The sequence below is a fragment of the Elephantulus edwardii genome, unplaced genomic scaffold, assembly GCF_000299155.1.
Source record: "Elephantulus edwardii isolate Elephantulus edwardi_28Jun2011 unplaced genomic scaffold, EleEdw1.0 scaffold00098, whole genome shotgun sequence".
NCBI lineage: Eukaryota > Metazoa > Chordata > Mammalia > Macroscelidea > Macroscelididae > Elephantulus > Elephantulus edwardii.
In genome coordinates, this window is record NW_006399848.1 from 6,773,227 (window position 1) to 6,799,695 (window position 26,469).

Here is a 26,469-nt window from a genome sequence, read left to right on the forward strand (position 1 = left end):
TGCATTCCATTTCTTTCTTAACAATTTCTAATTTTCCTACATTCATGGTTCTCACATTCCATGTTCCAATCTCTTGGGTCTGCTTACAACTAACTGTTCCTCCTCCTTTGTATTTCCATACTTGATAGTTCTACCTAGGTTGCCCTTTCTGTTAATCTGCGTGTGTTCTGTTGTGCATAGGGTTTTCAGAGGCCTGCTATTTCAGAAATGGATGACCAATCCTTCTTCCTAGTCTGTCTTAATCTGAATGTTCAGATTTAGAGGAGTATCTGACAGACAAGCATATTGAAAAAACATTGTTACAGATTTTATAGTTTTAATACCACATTCTTAATGATTTTATGCATTTTCTTTTATGTTTGTGATTTGAGTGAAAGCTTTAGAAACAAGTTGTTTTTCCATTCTACCATTGTATACACATTTTGTTTTATAATGTTAATTATAATACCCACCATATTACTGTACTATTAGATTTCTTTCCTGAGATTCTTAAGTCTATTACTCATTCCATCTCTTGTCTCTGATACCCTCTATTGCCTTGGGGCAGATGTTGACCCTCTGACTTTGTGTGGTTCGTTATTCCAAGGGATGAGTGCTTTTCTGGTGTTACTGTTCGCTTTACAGTCATTCTTGTCTTATGTTTGAGTGGGGGCAGGGAGTGCCACAGGTATATGTTGTTTCAGGTTCAAAGGGGCCAAAGACTCAATGGTTCCTCCAGTGTCTGTTGGAGCAGCCAACCTGGCCACTTTTATGTTTTTGAGTTTTGGTCTATATTTCCCTTTACTCTATCCAGGATGATCTATTGTGATCTCTTTCAGAGTGGTCAGTGGTGGTAGTTGGATACTCTCTGTTTCTAATGTCAGAATCTTAGAAATTGATATTCACATAGTCCACTAGATCTTTGGATTATTATGTCAGTACATCTCTGCTTTTCTTCCCTTTCCTTTGTTTTGGACAGGAAAAAACTAATCATTACATCTTCGATGACATCATAAGCATTTAAAACCCTAGTAACTACTCACCAAAGTAGGATATAGATCATGGTTTTTGTGGACTGTGTGATGCTGATTGATTTTTATGTCCCCTGAGACCTCGTTCCAGAGTCCCAGGATTAGCAACTCATTATCTTAATGTTTGTGATCAAGAAATTGCATAGCTTTGCCTCTTTTTTGGCTTTGCTGTATTCATGGATATATTTACAGCATATACTAATATGAATGTACAGTATCATCTGCGAAACCTTTGTGTGGTACTTCACACCTAGGCATATCTGATTATCTTGTCTACTATAGGCCGTTTCTTGAGTCATCGCTTGGCTAGTGACACTGATATAATTTAAACACCTATTGTTTTCTGGTCACCTGTGGCAAGAAGCTGTACTACAGTCCTGATGGCACAGCTGCCTTGTGGGAGATGAACACGCAGACTCCTCTCTTATGATTAACTGTCTCTGAAAACCCACCAGAGGGTCATTAGGGGTTGGTTACAACTTGATGGTACACAACAATAATTTGATTTATACCTATTACTTGCTTAGATTAGTATCATGGTGTTTTCCCCTTCTTTGTACCTTGATAATAGGATTTCATCAGAAAGATAATTATCCCAACAGTGTGTACTTATAATGTAATAATTTCTATTTTCAAAATGGTCTTCTGATGTGACACGCAGACTTTTTATTAGATTCGTTCTTCTTTGTCTGGGGATAATGTACATTCTCTTCCATGTTGGAGATGACTTGTATCTTAAAAGAAGTTATTGCACCACAACAAGATAAAGGTAAATAATCCGGTAGAAAAATGGGCACAGGATATGAACAGACACTTCATCAAAGAAGACATTCAGATGGCTAACAACCACATGAAGAAATGTTCAAAATTCCTAGCTATAAAAGAGAGGCAAATTAAAACTATGAGATATCATCTCACCCCAGTCAGAATAGCAAAATTTAACAAAACAGCAAGCAACAAATGGTGGTGAGGTTGCGGAGAAACTGGAACCCTTATTCACTGTTGGTGGGAATGTAAAATGGTGCAACCACTCTGGAAGGCGGTGTGGTGCTTTCTCAAAGAGTTGCAAATAGAGATACCATTTAACCCAGCAATTCCACTTCTGGGAATATACCCCAAAGAGACTATAACTGCCATCCTAGCAGATTGTGGCTTTGCTTAGCAAGGAGTTGGAAACAACCTAAGTGCCCATCAGCAAACAAATGGATAGAGAAGCTGTGGTATATTCACACAATGAAATACTACACTGCATTGAAAAACAAGGAACTCGTGCAATATTATTCAAAATGGGTGACTCTGGAGGACATTATACTGAGTGAAGTATCTCAGTCACAAAAAGACAAATACTGCATGGTGCCACTGTTGTAAATCCCTCAGAGCAGCTGTGTGTTTGAAACACACTTCTTTCAGTTGTCAGTACAACTCTCTACCCAGTAAGCTACCCGAATTCCCCATAAAAGGAGAAGAATCCAGAAATTACCACACATTTCAGCGAGGATTCACCAATTAACCAAGGAAGTATGTTGTGTACTCTTAGTATACTTCTACACTGTATTTTTCTAGAATGGCCAAATTAATATATTCATATGCATGTAAGTAGGGTTCAAAAATGTTTTTGTAGGTACATTCTGAAGGTGCATTATGATCCATCATGATTTAACAGAAGAAATTACTATCCTTGGGCACTTCTTATTTCCAGAAATTTCTTTTACAGTCAGTAAAAAATTATTGATAACTTTCTGCTTCAGTAGCTCTTTTTTTTATCCCTTAAGCATTATAAAGAACCAGAAGTGTAATAATCCTAAAAACTCAAATCTTTAGGTATTTGGCAGTAGTAAAAGTTGACTGTCTTATCTAGTACTGCAGTCATAGAAATATCACAAGTGGGTGGTTTTAAAGAACAGACTTATTTTCTCATAGTCCAGAAAGCCAAATTCAGCATTTCACTCTAAGGAATGTTCCTTCTTTATCTACTTTGTCTTCTGTTACCTGCCGGCTGTACTTGGTGTTCCTGGTCTGTGTTATGTCTGTCTCCATATATATGTTGTCATTCTCATCCTGCTGTGTATGTTTGTGTCTGTGTTTATTCTGGCCTTTCATATCTCGGAAGTGATTAGGTATAGAATCTACTCTATATTGATCTCATTAACCAAACAAAAGAAAAATTCTTGCTTCTATATTGGTTTGTTATTCTCATTGCTCTGTGCCCTCAAGTCAGAACCAACCCATAGCTGACACTCCAGCAAGTTTTCAGAGACAGCAAGTTTTTAGAGTATTTCAGAATATTTGGGTATTCTTTAATACCTTATGACATTTAAGGTTCCCATCTTTAACTAAAACCTTAGTTGTGAGTTCTTTTTTACTGTCACCAGCCCAAGTGCTACTGTGGAAATACTAGAAGCATGTCCAGCTGTGTGTGTGTGCGTGTGTGTGTTATTAATTTAATACAATATATAAATTATATGCCTTTGCATCAAAAAATGTACTTCATCCTCAATTTTAGTAGATTTTATTTAAATTCACCTTTGAAATTATGAATCATGTGGTGTACTGTGAAATTCCATAGCAACTGTAATATTAATACTTAGTCTTTGCTCTTCTGCTTAAGCTCTGTGTTGACTGTCTTTTAAAATGCTTAAGCCAGCAATTTCCTTGTTCTCCATTTTGAGAGCAAAGAACCTCACCCGGGAGCTCCGTTAATAAAGCTGCTTTAAAAATAATAATAATAAAACACTTAAGCCAAAGCTGCATTATGCTTCCCGCTGAGTTAGCTGAGCTAACTTTGAACTGTTCTTTTTAGCACGTCTCAGGCTGAAGGCATATGCTTTATAATCATGATACGTAATTCCCATGCCCTTGACTCTGTGAGAATTTTATATAGCCACTACTGTGGAGTCAGTTTACCATCAAATTTCCAAAGTGTTAAATCTTTACCGGAGGATGCCCTCCTTTCTCCTAAGGAGCTGCTGGTAGACTTGAACCATTAACCTCTCTTATTAGCTCAACTCATATTGTCAACAAGGCTCCTTTGGTCCAGTGGATTTTTTATTTTGTTTTACTTGTTTTGCCTATTTCAGCCATATTAGTATTATAAGTTCTGTAATTTGTACTTTATTTTATATTATGAAAACAACTACCAGCACCTGTCTTCTCTTGATGACTATTAAGTACATTTCACCTGGGTCTTGACCATTTTAATAACTGTGGCTAACTACTTGATGTCATTTTCAATTATGATGAACTGGTTATAATGCAAACAAGTCTGTCTCCTAATACATATGATGGAAAATGGTGAATAAATCACAAATTATCAGAGATTGGACTTGTTCGAGTCACATATTACTGAAGAAACTTCTCCATAATCCATTAATGCTGACAGTAGACAAAGGTATGGGATTGACTTCACACTCTGTTTCCCTTGGGCCAAGAGTATACATTGTCACAACTGTTACATGCATATGTGTCCAGGTAGGTATAGTAGGAACCTGACCTTGGATGACATTTTCCAGATGTTAAATACTAAAGCAGTCAGTTTGCCTAATGTAGTATCTTGGGATATTGCTGTGCTGTTGGCAGCTGTACCATCAGTGTTCATGTACCAGCAGGGTTACCCATGGTGGACAGGTTCCAACAGAGCTTCCAGACAAAGAAATACGACCAGCCATCCACTTCTGAAATAACTGCCACTTGAAAATCCTGTGAATAATAGTGGAACATTGTTCCATATATTGCTCAAAATTTTGTCCCTCAGATGGAAGACAGTAAAAAATGTGACTGTGAAGGAACTACTTTATGAAAGTAGATTCTGCTTTAATGACATGGATAGAGTAAAGCTTTCACTCAATGAAGGGCTTTCAGTTACTGATCTAGCAAGACACAAAATGACAAATAGCCACAAACGTCCCTTAATAATTGAAATGTGGAATGTACAAAGTATGAATCTATGAAATTTAGATATCTGGGAAAATGAAATGGCCTGCCTAAAGACCAGCATCCTAACCATTTTGAATCAGACTGTGATACATACAATTTATTATGCTGGGAATGATACATAGAAAAGGAATGGTATCACAGTCATTGTCACAAAGAACATTTCTGAATCTATCCTGAAGTACAATGCTATGAGTATACTATCTATATGCATATTTGGAAGGCCGATTCATACAACTTTACTCAAATATATAACACAAAAAACAAAGAAATTCACAATGTCTACTCACTTCTGTGTTCTGAAATTAGATAACATTAGGAAGAATGGGAAATTTGGAACATTGAATTGTGCTCATATGAAACCTGTACATAGATCAAGAAGCAGTTGTTTGACCAGAACAAGAGGATACTGCATGATTTAAAATCATGAAAAGTGTTCATCGGGGTTATATCCTTTCTCCAGTCTGTAGGCTGAGCATATAATTGGAGAAGCTGGCCATATGAAGAAGAATATGATAACAAGATTGGTGGAGGACTCATCAACAATCTATGTTATGTAGATGACATAATTTTTCTTGCAGAAAGTGAAGAAGACTTGAAGCAAGAAATGAAGATGAAGGATTTCAGCCCAATTTCCCCCGATAGGGTGAAAAGAAAACCTAGACTGGGAATGAACATTTGGTAATTCCATCGCAGACAGGAGTCTTATAACAAAAGTTTACAGAATGCTCCTGGGCCTCCACAAGAAAAAGACTGATAACCTGATTACAGAATGGGCAAAAGACATGGAAAGAATTTTCACAGAGGAAGATATTTGAATGGCAGACAGACACATGAAAATATGCTCCAAATCACTGGCAATAAGAGAAATGTAAACCAAAACCACAATGAAGTACCGTCTCAGTCCAGTAACAGTGGCAAAGCTTAACAGGGTAGCAAGTAATAGATTTTGGAGAGGATGTGGTGAGAAATAGCGGAGTTTTTAAAATATTATATATTTGATTTGATAAATAGTTTGGCCAACAGTATGTTCTAAAACCATATCTTCTTGTTGTTGGGTACATTCAAGTCAGACCTGACCCATAGCTGACCCTCTGGTGGGTTTTCAGAAGCAGTTAATCAGTTGGGAATAGATTGCCCTCTTTCTGTGGCAGCTCATGGACACCAAAGCTCCCTCACTTATATTGATGAGTTTTAGTACTTTTAGTCTAGACAGGCTACCATAACATCAGGCTTATATACTGCCTGTTGAAAAGTTTCTGTTGATTAGAGTAGCTTTCACTACAGTATTAGAAAGAATGTTTAGAAGAGACTACCATTAGCCTCTTAGAAAGGTTATCTCCTTAATACAGTCTTTATTCAGTAGTCGTTCTTGTTCTACAGAAAACTCTTTGAGATTCTTGGATCCATCAGAACTAGAAATCAGTCTGTTCTGTCAGAATAGTCATACATCAGTTAGTTTTCCAAAATCTGGTATTGTTTAGAGCTGTAAGAAATCTGTTTACCAAGAGAGGCCTTTAAGTATTGGAAGAAACTAATGAATAAGAGATTTATTCCTACCGAGTGATTTTTCTAATAGAAAACGTTTTCATAGTACTTATTTCTGCGAATACTGGGAACTAGGTAATATGTGTCTTAATATTTTTTAAGAGACTTTTCCTGCAGGTAATAAATATGCACTGAGTTTTTGTTTTACTGAGTTTTGTTATGTTTTAAACATAACTTGAAACAAAGTATTAGTCACTGCCACTCTGTTTTCTTTGCTGTGCTTAACACTGGACAGGGAGGGCTTTGGTAGTGTCTGTACCCAGAAGTTAGTCCCTTAACTATCTTAATAAACCAGAATCCCAAAGAGAGCATCAGAAGTGTTTTTCAATGAGGAAAGATTAAATGGCCTGATATTTATATTTAAATTAAGACTATTTCATTTGGGAAACATAATTCTATACTGGAAAATTTGTAGCCTTCAAATTAAGCTCTTGATCAGAAATCTAGAAATCATAAAATAGTTGAGATAATTGAAATTCTGCTTTAGCAAACAGAATTCTGGTTTTGTGCCTGGAAAATTCATCCTCTCAGTTTAGGAGGCTAGAATTCTAAATCCGGGTACCAGCTATACTGAGCTGTCTTTGTGTGCTGGCTTCAGAGGAAAGTCCTCTCCTTTCAGCATCTCCTTGGAGACATCCACTTATCTTAGTATCTTTCTTTCCATAGGTCGATAGGAGTTTCTCAGTTCAGCAACCCCTGGTCCAAAGGATGTGCTCATCTCTCAGCTTTTCTTTCTTATTTGTAGTCACATCCCTCTTTCTCTCCTCATTCTTCTCTCTTATCTCTCTTAAGAGAGTGATATCATTCCCCAGGGAAATTACCCTTCTATCACTTCATAGCTATAACTTCCACAAAGGGTTTGCATTCCCATTGCAGTTGATTGGCAGATCAGACCACATCACATTATGGAGGATGATTACAAACTTCTGTAATTCCCAAGTCATTAAGAATCATGACACAGCCAAATGGGCACACATTTTTAGGAACACAATTCAGCCCCTGACATTCTGAACCATTTTGAACCCATATATTATGTCAAAAACCTTAAATCAACTCCATATAGGAGCCTGGGACAAAATTATTCTTCTTCTATGAATGAATCTAGAATAGAGTTATCTGCCTCCAAAGTACAGTGGTGGGACAGACATCAGTCACACACTTCATTGCAGATGGGAGAGACTGGAGGTAAACAAGATCAATAAGTATGCCCTAAAACCAGAAGACCAAATTACACCTTAAGGATCGAAAATCCTATTTTCAAGGACTATCAAGGTGTGGACCTGCCTTCCATACTCTGGGTATTGTCTCTATTCTCTGGATTTTGAGTAGTGGCCCCTTGGCCCTACACGTCATCTCTGATTTCCAGACCCACTGATACAATGATGGTGTCCTCAGCTTGGGGAAGCCCATTCTTCTAGTCCACCTGGGAGGAAAGCTCTGTAGTTCTTCTCCTTGGGCATAGTGGCTCTGTCCTCTCACCTTTGGGCAGTGACTCTGGCCCCATCCCTCTTGCATTCATAAACAGCAGTGTCACACTCTGGAACAGAGATGGCCAAGATCAGACTCTGAAGCATAGAAGACTGTTAGTCCTATCCTTTGATATACAGTGGGCCATGGTTCTGCCCTTTGAGTCTCCAGAGGTCTGTGACCTTAGCCCTTGAGTTGGAGGCTATTCTGCTTTCTGTGCTCTTTGTCTTTTCAGTTTCTGCTTCCTGGTTCCTTGACCTCTTGTCTCCCCAAAGACCAAGGTGTCTTGTGCCAGCCCAGCTTCTGTCCTATTCAAGCAACTGTTAACAAAGCTCTAGCTCTAATGATAAGTGCCTAGAAGCAGACACTAATGCAAAGTACTCATTTTTCTTGCTCCAGAGCACAAAAAAAGCCTAACTCCATCACCAGGTGTCCAGAGGCATCCCTGCTTCCACTGGGAAAACTCCTGCCCGAAAGCCCTAAGCTTTCTTGCTGCATTGGTTGATGGCCACGCTGGTCTGGTAGTTCTGGTGCCACTGCTTCTTGCCATCTACACCGTCTTTAGTGTTCTGCTTTCCTTACTTCTGACTCCTCACTAGAAATCTTTCGATGTCCGTAATTGCACCAACAGTCTCCCCAGTGGAATCTGTGCTTTTACTCTTAAGCCCTTTGCTATCAAGTCAATATTGGCTCATAGAGACCCTATAGGTCACAACAGAACTCCCCCTTAGGGTTCCTGAATCTTTCATAAGCAGACTGTCATTTCTTTCTTCATTAGAGCAGTTGGTGAATTGAAACCACTAGCATTAGGTTAACAGCCAAGTGCTTAAGCAGTGCATCACCAGGAGTCTTCAAATGTTTTAATACGAAACACCTTAAACCTCTTTCTTGTTGTTGTATGCTATCAAGTTGACTGCAGTTCATAGCAGTCCTATCAACAACAGCTCTGAACCCTATCCTATTCTGTGCCATCCTCACCACCTCTGACATATTTGAGTCCATCACTGTGTCAGTCCTTCTTGTTTCCAAGCATGATGTCATGTTCCAAGGACTAGTTCCTCCTAACAACTTTCCCAAAATGTGTGAGATGAGGTTTCACCATCCTTGCTTCCAAAAAATAGTCCTTTTTGCTTTCTCCAAGATAAACCTGTTTGTTCTCTTGGCAGTCCATGGGATAGTCAGTACTCTCTTTAGTACAACTCAAAAGCATGAGTTCTTTTGTCATTCTTATTCATTGTCCAACTTTCAGATGCATAGTAAGTCATTGAGAAGACCATGGCTTGGACCATGTCCCTTAGTATTTAAACTGACATCATATTTAACGTTTTGGAGAGGTCCTTTTAAGAGCAGGTTTTCCCAGTGTGATGCATCTTTAAATTTTGTTGTTGTGTTGTTGTTTTAATTTTATTTTTTATTTGTGTGTGTGTGTGTACTGTCAAATCGGATCTGACTGGTACAGAAGAGATTGCCCCTCTTTCTCCGGCAGAGCATCTGGTGGATTCGAACTGTATACCTCTGAGATTGCAGTGCAGCTTCTTGTCACTAGGCCACTAGAGATCCCTTTGTTGCTTTTCTTGTTGTTACATCTTTTGATTTTTCTCACTATAATACCAAGGGTGTTGACTGTGGATTCGAGTAAGATGAGATCATTGACAACGTCACTCTTTTCTCCATCAGTCATGGTGTTTGCTGTTGTCCCAGTAGTGAGAGTTTTTGTTTCTCTACCTAACTTCTACCCATTACCCAATTGCAAGACCACTTCTACATTGTAGGGTTTTGATAGAGTGATACCCATTCTCCTGGTACCAAATATCTCCTGTTACAGCAGAAATACCCTAAGTGGATGACTTTAGCAAACAAATTTATTCCCTCACAGTTCACTGTGGTTGTTAGTTACCGTTGAGTTGGAACCAACTCAGAACTGACCCTTTAGTGGGTTTTCATAGGCAGTCAGTAGCATGAGAGGAGACTGCCCATTTTTCTGCCATGGAGCAGCTAATAGATTCAGACTGCATGCCTTCAGGTTGACAGTACAGCCTCCTTTCCACTAGACCACCAGAGAGCCCTTTTAGGAGGCTAGAAGTCCAAATTCAGACCACCAGCAATAGAGAAATTCTTTCTGTCTGTGTTAGCTCTGGGGTAAGGTCCTTTTAATTTTTCAGCATCTTTTTCTTTCCTCCCTCCTTGTTGTTTACTTTCAAATCAGATCCGACTGGCACAGAAGGAGATTGCCCACCTCTCCAGCAGTGCATCTGGTGTATTCAAACTGTGTGCCTTTGGGATTGCAGCGCAGCTTCTTGCCACTAGGCCACCAGTGCTCCCTTTTTTCAGCATCTTTTGTTGAAACCCCACTTTTCCTTGGAGAACTTCATTTGTCTTGCCATGTGTGCCACTAGGTCCAGAAGGTTCTCACTGCAAAGATTTTTGATCAAAGGATGTGCTCTGCTCCTGGCTCTTCTTTCTTGTTTGTAGTCAGGTCCCTCTTTCTCTTTTCACTTCTCTCCCTTTTTATCTCTTAAAGACAAAAGGCAATGTAGGCTATAGGATAACTACCTTTACATTAGATAAGGGTTTATATAATATGAGTGCACGAGACATAATTCAATCCATGGTAAAAAAAAATATTATTGACAATCGTTTATATTTAAAAGTAAGCTTTTTAATTTTTAAAAAAGTTCTGAATGACAGGTTTATTGTATTTCCCATGTTTCTGGAGTAACCAGAAGCTAACTCACTACTCTAATGACTAATGTACCTCTTGTGCCTTTAAACTTGAGTCAGAGTTCATATGATACCTTGTATACATATGATACATTATATAATTGCCAACTATAATGTATAGTGTAGGGGTTTTTGTTCTTTATTTTATACTGATTTAGTTACAAATCTTGAATACATTGGTTGTCACACAAGATCTTTCCCATTTCTTTCACAGTGTAGTTTGAAAGAAGAGGGGGGAGAGAGAATGAATGGGGGGGTGGAGGGGAGTAATGTGTGTGTCTGTGACCATCCATCCTTAACGTTTAGTCTCTATCCCCTCAGTGTGAAAATAGGTTCTAACTAAACTATCTATGATTAGTTCCAGTGGCTGCACAAAAGAATGGATATTCTTTCAGAGGAAATGTCACAAGCAAGTGCCAGTTTCATTTTTTTAGAAATCGTTATGGTTATTTGATATACATAAATAACTGATTAATAAAGTCTGCTCAAGCATACTGATTTCATATTTTTTAATGAAAACTTTTTTATGAGATGAGATGGAAAAACACCCCCTTATTCTGGACACATTATAAACTTGTCTAAATGCTGTGTTCAGAGCTCTGACGTGGAACTTGGATCCTGTTAGGCAAGCTTATTTTTGTGGGCGTATTAATTCACATTCCACCTGTCAGTATACCTATAGGTAAAGACTTTGAACCACACCCGCTCCTCTGACCTTTTCCTCAGGGGACACTGACTAGTATCCTTTGGCACAGCGGTGAGAGACTGAATAGCCAAGTTTAGAAGAGCTTTCACTCTTGAATCAGTGAAGCAGCAAGGACAAGGGAAATAATGTTGCAACTGCATTTCTCAAGACGGCTACTATGGAGACTTAAAACTTGACCTTCGCTGCCAGGCTGTACTTGGAAAGCTTATTTATTAACATAGATGTATTTGATATTGAAAGCTATTTTATTGTACAGCTAGTGAGATGATTATATTTTTATTCTCCTTTTCTTTAAGGGTTTAAATGAATTTTCCTAGTTGAAAGTCTGTTTTTTAAAACTTGTTTTGTTTTCTTTCTTTTTTGTTTTTAATTTGTATTTAGAAGGTTTTCTTGTTTTGTTGGTTTGTTTTGTTTTGTTTTGTTTTTGGTATGAAGACTCATGGAGATCTAGATTATTTTTAGATTTGTGACAACTTTTTCCCCTGGACTTTTATTCCTTTTTACTGTTAAACTATGTGGATTAACTTTATAGTATTTACATGCTAGTGCTAAAAAGAATTTTTATGCTGCTATGAAAAATTTATCTTGATAAATGAAAAAGTACTTTTTAAATGTAATGGAAAACTGAAAAGCAGACGAGGAGACTGGCACCTGCTCGGTCCAGAATGGAGTCTTACAGAACTTACTTAGCAACCATCAGACTCAATGGCTCATGGCTGGAAGAACAAGATGAAGATATTTATGAGGTGGAGTCTCGTATCCCTTTACCAAATCTTTTTCCCCTGTGTGAGCATTTGGATGAAAATAACTCTGTAATTGTTAATACTTCTATTTTTCATTTTATACATAAAAGAAATGGACATGTATTAAAGCTTATTTCTAGGATTTCACTGCCTACTCCTCCATACTCAGTAAGTATTTTTTAAAGTACTGATTTAGTTCAGAGCCTGTGTATGATGAGAGGTGAAATTTTACCTATCTCTAGTAAGGTGAAATGCCCTGGAGTCTTGTTGGTTTTTGTGTAATTTTGTTTGTTTGTTTGGAATGCTGTTTTGCATTCATCATGGGTAATTTGAAAGACTAAATTCAGTCCAGGAGTCCTAACTTGACGATGTTTTTCATTTATAAAAACAGAATGATAGAATATTGCAGTTCTGTAATCCCAGGAGAATTATTTTTTTAAATCTTACATGTCTTTAAGAGTCTTGCTTTTGTGTATTTATTTCAATTCTGAGTAAAAAATGAAATTATTATATTTGAGAGAATAGGCATCATGATGCCTAAAACATCCAAGTGACTTGTCTTTGAGCCAATTTGGAAATGTTAGTAGTTGGATGGCATTTTAACTGTAGAACTAGACAAGGAAAAGCTGGGTTTTGGCCTGCTAATCCTATAAGGAAATCCTCTTTTGCGCTTTTTGTGTGAATGGGTTTAGCAGAAAGGATGGCATATTTAGTATTTCTGGTTCAACAATTAACGTATGTTGTGAATGATTCACTACAAGTTCTTCAGGATAAATACAAGTTGCTCAGCACTCCTGTGGCCCTCATGACTTTAAATGTACTGTACTAGCTAATATGTAACAAGCCAGATGGTGTTTCAAAGTTAGTTTTATTGCCTCTCTTGCAAATTTTATATGACAGTTACAGAATATTTAGCTATGCATTACACTTATTTTTTTATGTGGTAAAATGTATTTAACGAGAAATGTTAATTTTGACCACTTTTACATGTATGATTCAGTGATACTGATTACTTTATCATGTTGTATCTACTCTCTATTATCACCGAAAGTTTTCATTGTCTCAAACAAACTCAGTATTTATACATATTTTTAATATAATGGTAACAAATAAATTTCTTAAATATTTTTAAATTACTGAGTATCAAATTGTATTACAAATAGCATTGATACTGGAGATAAAGCATATCTGAACTAACTCAAGGAATGATAAACTTAACTGATTTGAGTGTAAAATTCTTGGACAAGCATTTGAAAGAATTCTCCTATTCCAAAAAATTGTGAGTCCCTTCCATTATAAGTGAAATTAATTTGCCAGATTTACTAGGTTTGATTGTTAAGACTGATGTATTTATTTCCAGTAGTTTTATGGAAATAGTAAAGTATACTTAAAGGCTAGTTTAGATCTTACCAAGAAGTAGAATATTGAAACAAAAATTTATTTCATTTTCTTATCTAAAGCAAATATTTATTTTGCTGGTTTGTATGGTGAATTCTAAAAATGAAAAAAAGAAACTGCATCCTCTTGTGGATTTGCTTTGAACTCATAGAGGTTTTGTGTGTGTACCAATTAGTCATATGGTTTACCAAAAAAAGCATTTATGAGTTTTTAGAAGTAATTGATGTATTTTTCAAATATGAATTGTTGCTATAAAGCAGGAGAGTAGTTCAGCACAAATTAGTTCATTATTTTGTGTTTCTATTTGTTTATCATAATAAGCATCAGTTATGTACATTTTTAAAAGGACCCTTTGCTAAGTCTTTTGCCAAAGGTCAAAATATTTCTAATATTCTGCCTTTCTTTATGGTAACACCATATTATAAATATTTTATGAAACATTTTATAATATCAGTCTAACATACTTTGGGCATGTTGTAAAAAGAGACCGGTCCTTGGAGAAGGACATCATGCTTGGGAGGGTGGAGGGACAGCGCAGGAAGGGAAGATCCTCTATGAGATGGATTGATTCAGTGACTGGGATAATCGGGATGGGAGTGTCAGAGACAGTGCAATTGGCACAAGACAGAGCAGAGTTTAGGGCTTTTGTACATAGGGTCGCTATGAGTCGCAAGCGACTTGATGGCACATAACAACAACAAACAATTTTTATTTTGAATGGTAAATATACATTCATATTATTTTCAAATAATAAAATGTGAAAGATACTATAAACATCTTATTGAAATAAGAATAATTGCATACCACATGCTCTTTTTTAAAAAAAAATTTAATACCCGATATTTTGGAAGTTGATTTAGAATGACTCTAAAATCTATTTGTTACAGTAAATAAGACTCATGTGGCAAGTGCACAGGTCTTTTGCATAACAATAAACTATATTTTAAAAAACTTTTTAAATATCATAATTTCCTAATATATCGCTGATGACTGATTACAGTTTAGAAACTATATTCAATTAATATTATTTTATTTAAAATTCGGTAATACTGTCTTTCTAGTGCACATAACTTTTTAAGTTCTGCATTGTGTGAGCCTGTCACTAACGTTTCTAGTCAGTTTTTACATTTATTGAGTAATGTTAATGACCTAGGACTCAATACTAGAATCATTTTATCTTGAATGTTTTTCCCCATGTCATCATTTCAGTAAAAACAGATAAGCAGGTACTGGCAGTCAGAAGCTCAGAAAGCTAATATATTATTAATACTTTTTTCAGTTTTATGCAGTGAATTCACTAATGGTGATCTAGTTATCTCCTGATTGAGAACATTAGCCTCGGTACTTTGTTAATTTAGAATTTATTTCAAATTGAGATAAGTCTTTGCCAGTAACAGTATTTTAAAGAGATTGTAATAGAGATTAATGCCTTGTATTCTGTATGCCTCTGTATTTTGAAAATAAATTGAAGAATACTCATTTAGAAATTTATAGATATTTCACAAGTGGACAAAAATAGAAAAATTTTAGTTAAAACACATATATTAAAAAGATATCTTCTTTTTCTTGTGCCACTGATTTTTGTTTTGTATCATCGTCATTTTATTAACCATAGATGATTAGTCTCCCATAATGTACATGATAGGATATAGCAGACACTGTAGAAATCACAGTAAGTAGAATTATCAAATAAAAAGGAGGTAAAAGTTTATCCTAGGACACAGTTACTTTCGCAAAGACACAAAAGCCTCCTGTGCTTCATTAACCTTATAACGTCTTGTATCTGCTAGAATGCAAATCTAGTGATAACAGTTTGATTTGTTTTGGGGTTTTGGTTTTTTTTTAAATGTCTCTTACCTTGTTCAGCAAAACTAGAATGTACTTTTTATGCAAAGTTGTACACAGCTAGTGTACTTTTTTTACCATGATTTGTACTACTGTTAGTGTAGTGGAACTGTTACAAGAGAGCATTGGTGGCCTAGTATTTAGGAGCTGCACCACCACCCCGAAGACATACAATTCAAATCCATCAGCTGCTCCATGGGAGAACGATGGGTGTGTCCTCCCTTGTCATTACTACCTTTGAAAATCCACTAGAAGGTCAGCTATGAGTTGACAGAACATAACAGCAGTGCATTACAAGGAGTTCTGGTGGCTGCATCCATAGGAGCTTATGCTACTAACCTAATGTCTTGCTGGTGGTTTGAATCTACCAGTGACTCCATGAGAGAAAGATGGGCAGTCTCCTCCTCGGCGATTTATGCCTCAGAAACAGTGAGGGTCAGTAAGGACTCAAAGACATGAGAAAGAACATTATAGTAATAATATAAACATTTTTAAGTAACTGTAATTCAAGAGTCTTTGTTTTTCTTTAATATCCTTTTTAGTTAGCATTAATAAGGAATGGCACAGGTCTGCCCAGTGATTTCATTATCTCCCTTCATGTACAGGGAGCTCTGGTTCCTAGTGGTAAGAAGCTGCACGCACTGAAGTGCCAAGGCACATGATTCAAATCCACCAGGTCTCCATGGGAAAAGGCTGGGAGTCTCCTCCCATGCAACTTAGGCTCCTGAAAACCTGCAGGAGGGTCGGTTACGGCCCACAACAGCAACCCTTCATGTGTACTTTCTCTTCCTGTTTAGCTGGAGCATGCAAAAGTTACGCAGACAGAGTTGATGCGGGAGTCATTTAGACAAAAACAAGAAGCAACTGAGTCCCTCAAGTGCCAAGAAGAACTGCGAGAGCGCCTTCATGAGGAGGCCAGGGCCAGGGAGCAGCTGGCTGTGGAGCTCAGTAAAGCTGAGGGTAAGCGCCTTGTTGTTGGCAACTGAGACTGGAGAAATTTCAAATCTAAAAATAGAGGTGGTTATACACCCCGAGCTTTAGAAACAACCACCCTATTTTAAAGTGACCACTAAAGAGTGGTTGAGGCTTATCTTCCAGTTGTTTTTTTTAATTATAAAAAAATTTAATAGAATTAATTACAGGAAATACTGAGAATTTTAGAGAGTATAAAAATGATTTCTAATGAGTTGTTTCCATAATCTCATTACCCTAAAACAACTCATGGAGAGTGAATCTAACCAAGATTAGTTAATAATTTGTTTAAGCTGATATTAGAGGATGAAGTCGCGGTTGAAACATCTAAAACCTCATTCTGTTTGTTTTACCGTGCTTTTATGGGGTATTAAACTTATACTATTACCTCTACTATAACTTATTCTCTGACATATTTAAAGTGTAATTGAGTTTGAAAGCATCTCATTTATATTGAGCTTTCCAGGAATCTGTCTCTATTAGTTTGATATGAAATGAATTACACTTAAGTTTCCTTGCTGTCAGTGCCTCAGTTCACTCCCTTCACCCAGCTACAGAGTGAGCCAGGCAGGAGATACTATAGGCGGGGTCGGTGCCCAAGCTACCAAGGTGGTGTCGTGTACAGCAATTTCAGTGGCCCTTGGGACAGCATGGGAAGGAGCCCTGAGAAGGGCTGATTTTAGTGTACAGTGTAACGATCCTTAGAAGGGTTATTGTTGGTCTTGCTCCAAATAATCCAATGTAGGCCAAGCCCTTATTAGAGCACTGGGCCAAGCATGTAGGCTGACACCTTGCTGGAACGCTAGGCTTAGAGTGTAGGCCAAGGCCTTTGTTAAGGCATGAGACTGAGAGGAAAGGAGAAGTGGCAGAAGTCAAGATAAAAAAGAAAAATAGATTTTATAAGAGATGTACATCCTAAAGGGACAAGCCTGTCCTCCCCAGAAAGGAAGTAAAGGAGGAGAGCCGTGTGCCCCCGAGGTGAGGCTGTATGTATGGCTTCCTCCTCTGGGCATGCCTTGGGGCTGATGTCTGGGCCAATTAGACGATGTCTTGAAGAGTTCAGGGTTTGGTGGGCAGTTTTTACTCCAGTCTAATGCCTTTGACATCACTCATGCACCTAAAACACTGTTCCACATGTGTCAGTGTCTGATTCCTCGTTTTGATGGCTCATGTAACGAAACCTTGACAACTCTTTGATTCTAATCCTTATCTTTACATGATATGATACTTAAACATAGGAAAGTAATACAAAATTCAGAGAAATCTAGTTCTTTGTGAGTACCTTTCTAAGGTATGAAGATATTCTCCTTCCATCTGGAGGAGCAATGAAGGAACGAAACAAAATAACCAAGCAAATAACTTGGAGAAGGGAACCTTGGAAAGCAGTGCCAGTGTCATCACAAGAAATCTCGATGAGGTTCAGCCAACACGAAGGCTTTAATAGAATCAGGATCAAGAGGAGAGAGAGATCAAAGAGAAATAAAATAGGTTGGGAAGATTCAGAGTTCTACCAACAGAACACCTGTTATTGTTTATGTTAAAATCTACTTGTAAAATTTGAGATGAGTTCTAATCCATTTGCCTCTTGATTTTATTTTATAGGTGTCATTGATGGCTATGCAGACGAAAGAAATATTTTTGAAAGACAAATTCAAGAAAAGTCTGACATAATAGATCGCCTTGAGCAGGAGTTGTTATGTGCAGGTAATAGGTTACAAGAATTGGAAGCAGAGCGACAGCAGATTCAAGAAGAAAGAGAATTACTGTCCAGGCAGAAAGAGGCTATGAAAGCAGAGGCAGGCCCAGTTGAACAACGTATGTATTACTAAAAATTTTTTTTAATATTGTCCTGATTTTATTTATAGCTTTAAAATTTCAAACTGGCTTTTTTTTTTCCTGAAGTTCCATTATCATATGTTTTCTTTAAAAGCAAAGCCAAAAATCATTGCCCTTTATATATGTCATTGTTGTGTGCCAAAGAGTTGGAACCAGTCTGACCAATTGCTGACCCTCTAGCAGGTGTTCAGAGGCAGTTCATCACATGGGAGGAGACTGCCCGTCCTTCTCCCAGCAGCTGGAGGGTTTTTACTGCATGCCTTTGGGATCTTTGGGATTGCAATACGGCTTCTTAATACCAGGCCACCAAAGCAAAATGTCTGTCAAATTGATTCCAGTTCACTTTAACCCTATAAGACACAGTAAAACAGTGACAAATTGCATTCAGAAAATCTGTCAGGGACCTCTGCAGAGTACTAAAAAGCAGTGATGTCAGTCTAGAGATTAAGGTGTGTCTAATCCAGGCCATGGTCTTTGCAGTTACTTGCTATGTGTCAGAGAGCTGGACAATAACTAAGCACAACGGAAGAAGAATCAATGGCAAATGTTGTGTATTGCTGTCGAGATGAGCATGACTCATAGTGACCATATGAACAAAAGGCCTGAAGGCTTTCTATAACTATCATCATTCATCAAAGTTCATGTTGTTTCGAGAGGCATGTTGTTCAGAAAGTGAATGCTACTCCTCCTGCTTCCAAAGGGCACATATTAATAAAAAAATAACTTGTTTGTCCTCAAACTCTGCCTCAAGGAGAAAGCTGCAGATATGAGACTTTTTTTATGTTATGAGGGTATTTTTAAAATAGTGTAAGATTTGACTCTTCAATAACCAAAGAAAAGCGGGGGGGAAATTGTCCTTAGAGTAAATAACTGAGAGCAGAGCACAGGCCTGGCACGAATAGTGTGTAGGCTGTGGGTGGCATTTGACCTGTGAGTAGAAAGATTTAAAAGTATGCTGTTCTTGTTATTTGTCTTCAAGTCAAAACTGACTCATAGCCAGTCCCCCCAGTGGGTTTTGAGAGGCTGTAAATTGCGGAGGAGGAGATTGCCTATCTTCCTCCTGTGGAGCAGTTTATGGATTCAGACTGTCTGCCTTTGGATTGGCTGTGCCACCACACTGCTAGCCATCAGAGCTCCCTGATAATGCCAGAAGCCTTTGCACATGTGTTTGTAAATTACCCTTCATCTTTTCTTAAATAAATTAAGTAGCATCTTAAAGTTAAGTTTGTATAGAGCTAAAAATAAATGCCAGTCTTTTTATTTTATACTGATTTATTTACAAAGTTTGAATACATTGTTTTTCACAAAAGATCCTTCCCATTTCCTTCACCCCACCCACCCATCAAATTGTGCAACCTTAAGATTAATACCCTAACCCCCATCCTCACTCCTCTATTTCTACCCTCCCCCCTTGAATCCTCAGATTCATTCTGCAATAATGGTTTTATACAGTATTTGTCTTTGTGGGACTGAGGTAGTTCACTCAGCATAATGCCCTCCAATCTCTCCCAAGTGAGGTAGTAATTTATAAATGCCAGTATTTATAGTGATGTAACTTTAAATCTTTTATTAATTTTTATCACTTGAAATATAAATGTGTAGCTTCACGAATTTTACACTTCCTACATGAGAAATATAGAAGCTTTGGAACTATGTGAAGTCCATTATGATTGCTCCAGTTTGCGGGTTTAGGCTTGGCACTTTTATTGTGGAGCATATATCTGTGATTTATGTAAATACCGCAAAATGCTAAAATTTCCTAAAATGTTACCGGTGATAATAATCAGCTTAAACTTTTGCTTCTAATCCATTTTCTTTTTTTGTGTGTGTGCATTATTCTGTTTGAGGAAATAGAAGGCATATAAATTGTTGTTATCTTTTTTGTTTTGTTTTGTTTTTCTTTTCTTATTCTCTTAGGACTAGTAGATGCTGCAGTTGATGCAGCACCGGGAGCAGGTGTGTTTACGCAAGTGCATGGCTAATCTTTGGGTGGTAGACTCATAACTCGGAAAATTGGGTGACCCTTGATTCTCAACCAACTAACATGTCTCTGATTTGCAGTTCTGCTATTGTGTTTTAGACTTAAAGTTTTTCTCTCTAACAAAAACTCCTCTGACAATAAAATTAACCTGTTAGATCCATAGTGACCATCATCTTATATCTTCAATGCAGTACTTAATTCTACTTTTTAAAAGAATACAGTTTTTGAAAACTTTTTCATTAACAAATTTGTTAAACTCTTACAACCTATGACTTTTCAAATGCTTTTTGTAAATCAGGAATTATATATAAGATGATGGTTTTAAATGGATCTGTGAACTCTGGTAAAAATCTGAGAAAAGAAATTTTCTGGTTGGTTGACTTTTAACGTCTAGTATCATTGTTGTTTTAAAAGGAAAGCTGTTTTCTGTAGAAAACAGTGCAATACATAACTACTAGTTCTGAGTACAGTTTGGGACATGTTCCTTTTTATCTTCTTCATTTGAAATTATTTACTCCTGCTGTATTTGTAATTATTATTCTTAATAGCTAACACTCGTATAGTGCTTACCAGGCATACCTAAGAATTATGCTATATAATTTGATCAGACATTAACTGTAAGACATCATAAATACTATTATTATCACATGCCAGGAAACTGGAAGATAGTGTCTCATTGATGATTAATGGCAGAGCGAGGATTGGAACCACAGTCTGCTCATAAGTACTACATCTCACTCTCTGACTTGTCAGTTTTCTTTGCCTGTGCATATAAGCATGCAAGAGCAACTCAAGAAAATGAATCTAACAAGAAATAAGACTAACAGGAAATCTGACATTTGTGTTTATTTTTCTATAACTCTTTAATAGCCTTGGTCAAAGATTTACAGTATTTGATCTTCATGTGTATTGTGTATGCAATATAAAAGAGACTTTATGAGTTTGGAAAGAATTTGTGTTTGCCTTAGGGAAGAAAATGGTGAGTTTTCCTTGTTCTTAAACTTAGGTTTTGTTCTTTTCTACATAGTGAAAACAGATTTGTCTTTTGCTATGCTGTTTTCACAGATATATTCTTTCTAGTGACAGGATGTATAATTTTTTTTAGTTCTTTATCATTTTTTTATACTTCTTCGTTTACTTATGTGGAAAGCGTAAGTTAAGTTATATTCACCCTATTTTTTTATGCTTTGCATTAAAACACAAACCTTTTTATCTCATGATGAAAAAATTTGAACAACTTTTAGGTGATTTCATTATAATATCATTAGTTTGTGATTCACATTAGTAACTTCTTCATTCATAAACAGAATTACTACAGGAGACAGAGAAGTTAATGAAGGAAAAGTTGGAAGTGCAATGTCAAGCTGAAAAAGTACGTGATGACCTTCAAAAGCAAGTGAAGGCTCTTGAAATAGATGTTGAGGAACAAGTCAGTAGATTTATTGAGCTGGAACAGGAAAAATCTGCTGAGTTAATGGACTTGAGGCAGCAAAACCAAGCCCTGGAAAAGCAGTTAGAAAAAATGAGAAAATTTTTAGATGTAAGTATTCTCAATTTAAGTAGTCTTATCTCCGTAGAGCGTTATGTGCCGCTACTAATTTTTGAGGTTCTTTAGTTCTCTTACTGTTGTTTATATTTTATTCTATATATATTGTCATTTGAGAAGTACTATTAAAAAACTCTCATTTATTATTTATTGTAGTTATCTGGATTCAAAGACATCTAGACAAAGTATGCATAAAGCTACCTTTCCTAAATTCAGAGTTACAATACTTTTGTCTTTCTTTTAACTGGTAGTTAAAATAAACACTGCTCCACAGATCTAATTGGTCATCCCTATTTTACCCTCAGATGATGCCCTTAAAGAAGGGATGGAAACAGCATTTTTACTCCCTTCCTCAAAAAAATGTGTAAATGTCTAATTCGTATAAATTTCCTGTTTGTAGAATTTTATTGAAGTCTGATGTGCTCACATCAGATAAGAGAATGATATTCTTACATTTTATAATTTTAAGTATAAAACCTAGATAAGAAACAAGAAATTTATCAGGCAGCATGTTTTATATATTTGATTAAGGTGATTAACAGTGGAATTACTCCTTTATTCTAGAAAGAGGATACATTTTTTTTCCATTTTGTGTTTCACATAATTTACTTTCATATAACCTTCTAGTTTAAATTCTCTTAAAAGAACTGTTGGGCTTCAGAGTTTACTTGAATGCTTCCTTCTATTGTTGCTTACGAGCCAGTATATGCTGTGTATTCTGGAAGAATGATACCTTTCTAAACCATTGTGGTATTGTGTGTAGGTACTTTGTCTTCAAACAAAACTGTCTGTGCTTAAAGGAGGTATGGGGGAAATAGCTTTAATAAATACTGCTTCTTAAATTAGTACTGTTTCTAACTTTAGGAGCAAGCCATTGATCGAGAACATGAGAGAGATGTATTTCAACAGGAAATACAGAAGCTGGAACAGCAGCTTAAAGTTGTACCTCGATTCCAGCCTATCAGTGAACACCAAACTAGAGAGGTAAAAACTTTGTTGAGCTTGCTTACAGTAATTTCTGTCTTGAATATAAAATAAAGTACATAATAATTTTAAAAAAAATTTAAACTAACATGCAATTATAGGCTCACTTCTTTCTTAATGACATTATTATGTTTCAAAGGCCAGATAGTTATGAAAAAATCAGCATTACATCAAATCATCACTGGTAAATGTCATCATTATTTAACTGACAAACATTACCCAACCAAGTTGACAGATAACTTTAAACATCACAACCAGTGTTACTCTACCTCATACCTCTTTACTATGAAACATATATTATTATTATTGAGCAAAATAGAAGATAGGGGATTTTTTTAAAAAAACCCAAAACCTATTATTGTAAAACGCCAGATAACATGGCAGTCAGTAAGAGTCCAACATTCCTCTACGTCATATAGCCCTGGTGTACAAGTTGCCGTACAGTGGTAACTTGTGGTTGCTGTGAGGCTGAACACTGTGACACTGATGTGTCAAATGCATTAATGGTCGGTTACCCAGTGTGGACAGAGAGTGGGGTGGAGCTCCCCGATTAAAACAAGCTTGGAAGCAGGAGTATCATCCACTTCCGTAATAGCTTACCTCCAGAAACCCTATGAACCTAGAGAGAGGATGAAAGGCACCCAGGTGCTGAGGACTCTCCTTCATAAGGTTGCAGTGAGTTGCCTGCGACTCGACTGCACTTAACAACAACAACGAGTTAAGAGTCCAACAAATTAATGCATTACTGTGAAGTCAGAATCAACTCATAGCTGACCCTGTAGGAAGTTTTTACATGCTGCAAACCACACAGAAGAAGATTGTTCATCTTTCTCTCAGGTCAGGAGATGTTACTAGTAGCCATCAAGTCAGCTGCTCTTGATAGAGATCCTATGAACCACAGATCTGTACCTAGCCCTGTCCTGCGTCATCTCCATGATCTTTGTCATGCTCCAGTCCACTGTGGTGGTCATTATGTCAGTCCTTTTTGTTGAATGAAAAAGAAAATAAAAATAAAACCAAAGTAATATTTTCTAGGTAATTTATTTCAAATAAAATAGTAAGTCAGCACATTGCAAATCTGTCGTTTCTGTTAAGGGCTTCATGCAATTATGTCTTAAGACCTGTAATTCCATTATTCAAAAATTGATTATTTTCTCCTTTTTTCTGGAGAAAGTCTCAGTCTTAAGAGAAAGAATTTTTTTAAAAAGGTTATCTGACTCTTTGGTGCAATTGTTGTTTTTTTCCCAAGTAAAACAAAGAAGTGTGAAGAAAATGAAACCTGGTCAAAGGAGTGACTGACCACAGGAGCCTCAGCCGCTAGGACCCTGAGACTAGAACGAGACGGTGCCCACTTCCACTGCCAGTAGCTCTGAATGGCACTGCAGTGAAAGCACCTGGAAAGTGTGGAAGAAAAATGTGGAACAAAACTACAAATTTTAGGGGAAAGAAAAGGATCCAACCTATCAGTCTGATAAAGACTATTTCAAACCCCAAGGGCCCTTAGTTCCTCTTGAGCCACACAACTTTCACCTTAACAGTTCTGTAATCATAGGGCAGCATTTGACCAGAGAAGCTCAGAAGGCAGGAGCGAGTAGGAAGGAAAGATGAATGGAGACAACAAGGAAGAAATAGTAAGGATTTTGTTGCATCGTGGAATTGTAGTTCAGTGTCATGAAACAGGATACTTATGAATTACTGATTGGAAAACCAGTTTACTCTGTAAACTTGCACGAATCACAGTTAAAAAATAAATAGTTAGATAGATAGATAGATTAATTAATTAATTTTTTTTAGAAAGGCCCTGGAAGGAGCTCTGGTGCCCTAGAAGCAAGAAGCTACACTGCAATTCTGAAGACACATGGATCAAATCCACCAGATGCTCCACTGCAGAAGGAGGGGCAATCTTCTCCTGTGCCAGTCAGATCCAATTTGACAATACACATACACACACACAGACCATGGAAACAACATTATTTTTCTTTTATTAGCGCTACTTGCTTTTATTACCCTGATAATGATACCACCTTAGAACAAATAAATAGCTATCTTTAGCAAAAATCTTATTAGCCTGCCATTTAAAAATGCTTTTTTGAGTGAGGATGTGCTTTATAATATCTTGCTGAAATATTTTAATAGACTAGAATAGACATATGTATCTATATATACTTTCTTTAACTTTTCTATTTCCAGGTTGAACAATTAGCAAATCATCTGAAGGAGAAAACAGACAAGTGCAGTGAGCTTCTGTTATCCAAAGAGCAGCTTCAGAGGGATATCCAAGAACGAAACGAAGAGATTGAGAAACTAGAGTGCCGAGTAAGGGAGTTGGAGCAGGCCTTACTCATGAGTGCAGACAGTCTTCAAAAGGTGTGCCATTTTCTTTGGTTAATGTAACTAAGTGCTATAATAGAAATTACCTTTAAAAATTACTGTTGACTTCTTATTGATACTGTTACATATGTATATTTTTACCTATGGTTAATAGCATATAATTTCTGTTTACCCCATTCTCAAATGTTATTTTGTATACTTTAATTCTAAGAAAGAGAGATTTAACTAGACCAAAAGAACTAATTATCTCTTTAACCATCAGAGTTGTGGGTCCACAGTAAGAGCCAATGAAAAAATTATTAATGGCACTTTAAACTGATGCTTTAAAACTAGTAAGTTATTATATATATCACATTGTTATTGCAGTAAGCAAAAATACATGAAAGAAAAGAAGTTTCTGTGGAAGCTGGGGAGAAGATCAGATGGAGAAATAATCTTTTATTTGTAAAACAAATTTTGAGAATGTTGAACTTTCCTGCTCCATTTTGTATAAAATCCATTCTAGGCTGACTATATGTAACTTTTTGATTATTCAATAATGTAAATTTTCTCATTCTACTTAGAGAATGGCTTCATGAATTAAAAGGGCCAATCAAGATTTAATGTCTAAAGAGGGGATAAATAATGTATACTGCATTGAAACAGATGAGGGAGAGAACTGTTTAAAAGGAATATATATTAGGTATTCTTTTCATGACAAGAGCCCAGAATAAGAGCTGCATAGTAAAGTGGACTGGGGCGGGGGGTTGTATAACAATGAAAGACTTTTTCTTTCTTTTCAAAGAGAAAAGTGAACTAGGGGCTGGTGGCAGTGAGGAAAAAGTGCAACAATGTATGAGTAGAAGTCCAAAGTCTGTAAGCTTCCATTAAAATTTCAGTAGAAAAGAAAAAAGATTTAATGTCTTAAAAACGTGGAAATTCTTATATATTTAAAGGTAGAGGATCGAAAACAGTTTGGGGCAGTAGAAGCTAAAGCAGAATTGTCCCTTGAAGTACAACTACAAGCTGAGCGAGACGCCATAGACAGGAAGGAAAAAGAGGTAAGGAGGTTTTTGCCATTATTTTAAATAATTAACTTTGAAAATAATCATGTTAAGGTAAGCTCTGGTGGCCTAGTGGCTAGAGGCTGTATTACAATCCCAGAAGTATGTGGTTTGAATCCACCAAATGCTCTGCTGGAGAAGGAGGGGCAATCTCCTCCTGTACCAGTCAGATCCGATTTGACGACACACAGATGCAAAAAAAATTTTTTTAATTTTCTTTTTTAAAAAAGAAAATATGTTAACATATGGCGTTTGTGCTCTAAAATGGAAATTTAGACTATTATGTCTGAACTCATTAACCTTAAATTGATTTGTAAGACAATGAACATGGGAACACATAAATTAGGTACATCATGAACAAGTCTTCCTCGTTCTACAAATATGGTTACAGGGCCAGAAATAATAAAT

At 36.7% G+C, this 26,469-nt stretch overlaps 1 protein-coding gene across 1 annotated transcript in view; it reads left to right on the forward strand.

Annotated features, from left to right (window-relative positions):
- The window catches only part of AKAP9 (A kinase (PRKA) anchor protein 9), a 163,461-nt gene that overhangs the window by 99,117 nt on the left and 37,875 nt on the right, over positions 1 to 26,469 (forward strand). The window contains exons 20-25 of the mRNA XM_006891494.1: positions 16,166 to 16,328; positions 17,943 to 18,155; positions 21,465 to 21,697; positions 22,568 to 22,687; positions 24,878 to 25,054; positions 25,954 to 26,058. Of these exons, the coding sequence (XP_006891556.1) occupies positions 16,166 to 16,328; positions 17,943 to 18,155; positions 21,465 to 21,697; positions 22,568 to 22,687; positions 24,878 to 25,054; positions 25,954 to 26,058 (1,011 nt within the window). The remainder of the gene's footprint in view (positions 1 to 16,165; positions 16,329 to 17,942; positions 18,156 to 21,464; positions 21,698 to 22,567; positions 22,688 to 24,877; positions 25,055 to 25,953; positions 26,059 to 26,469) is intronic.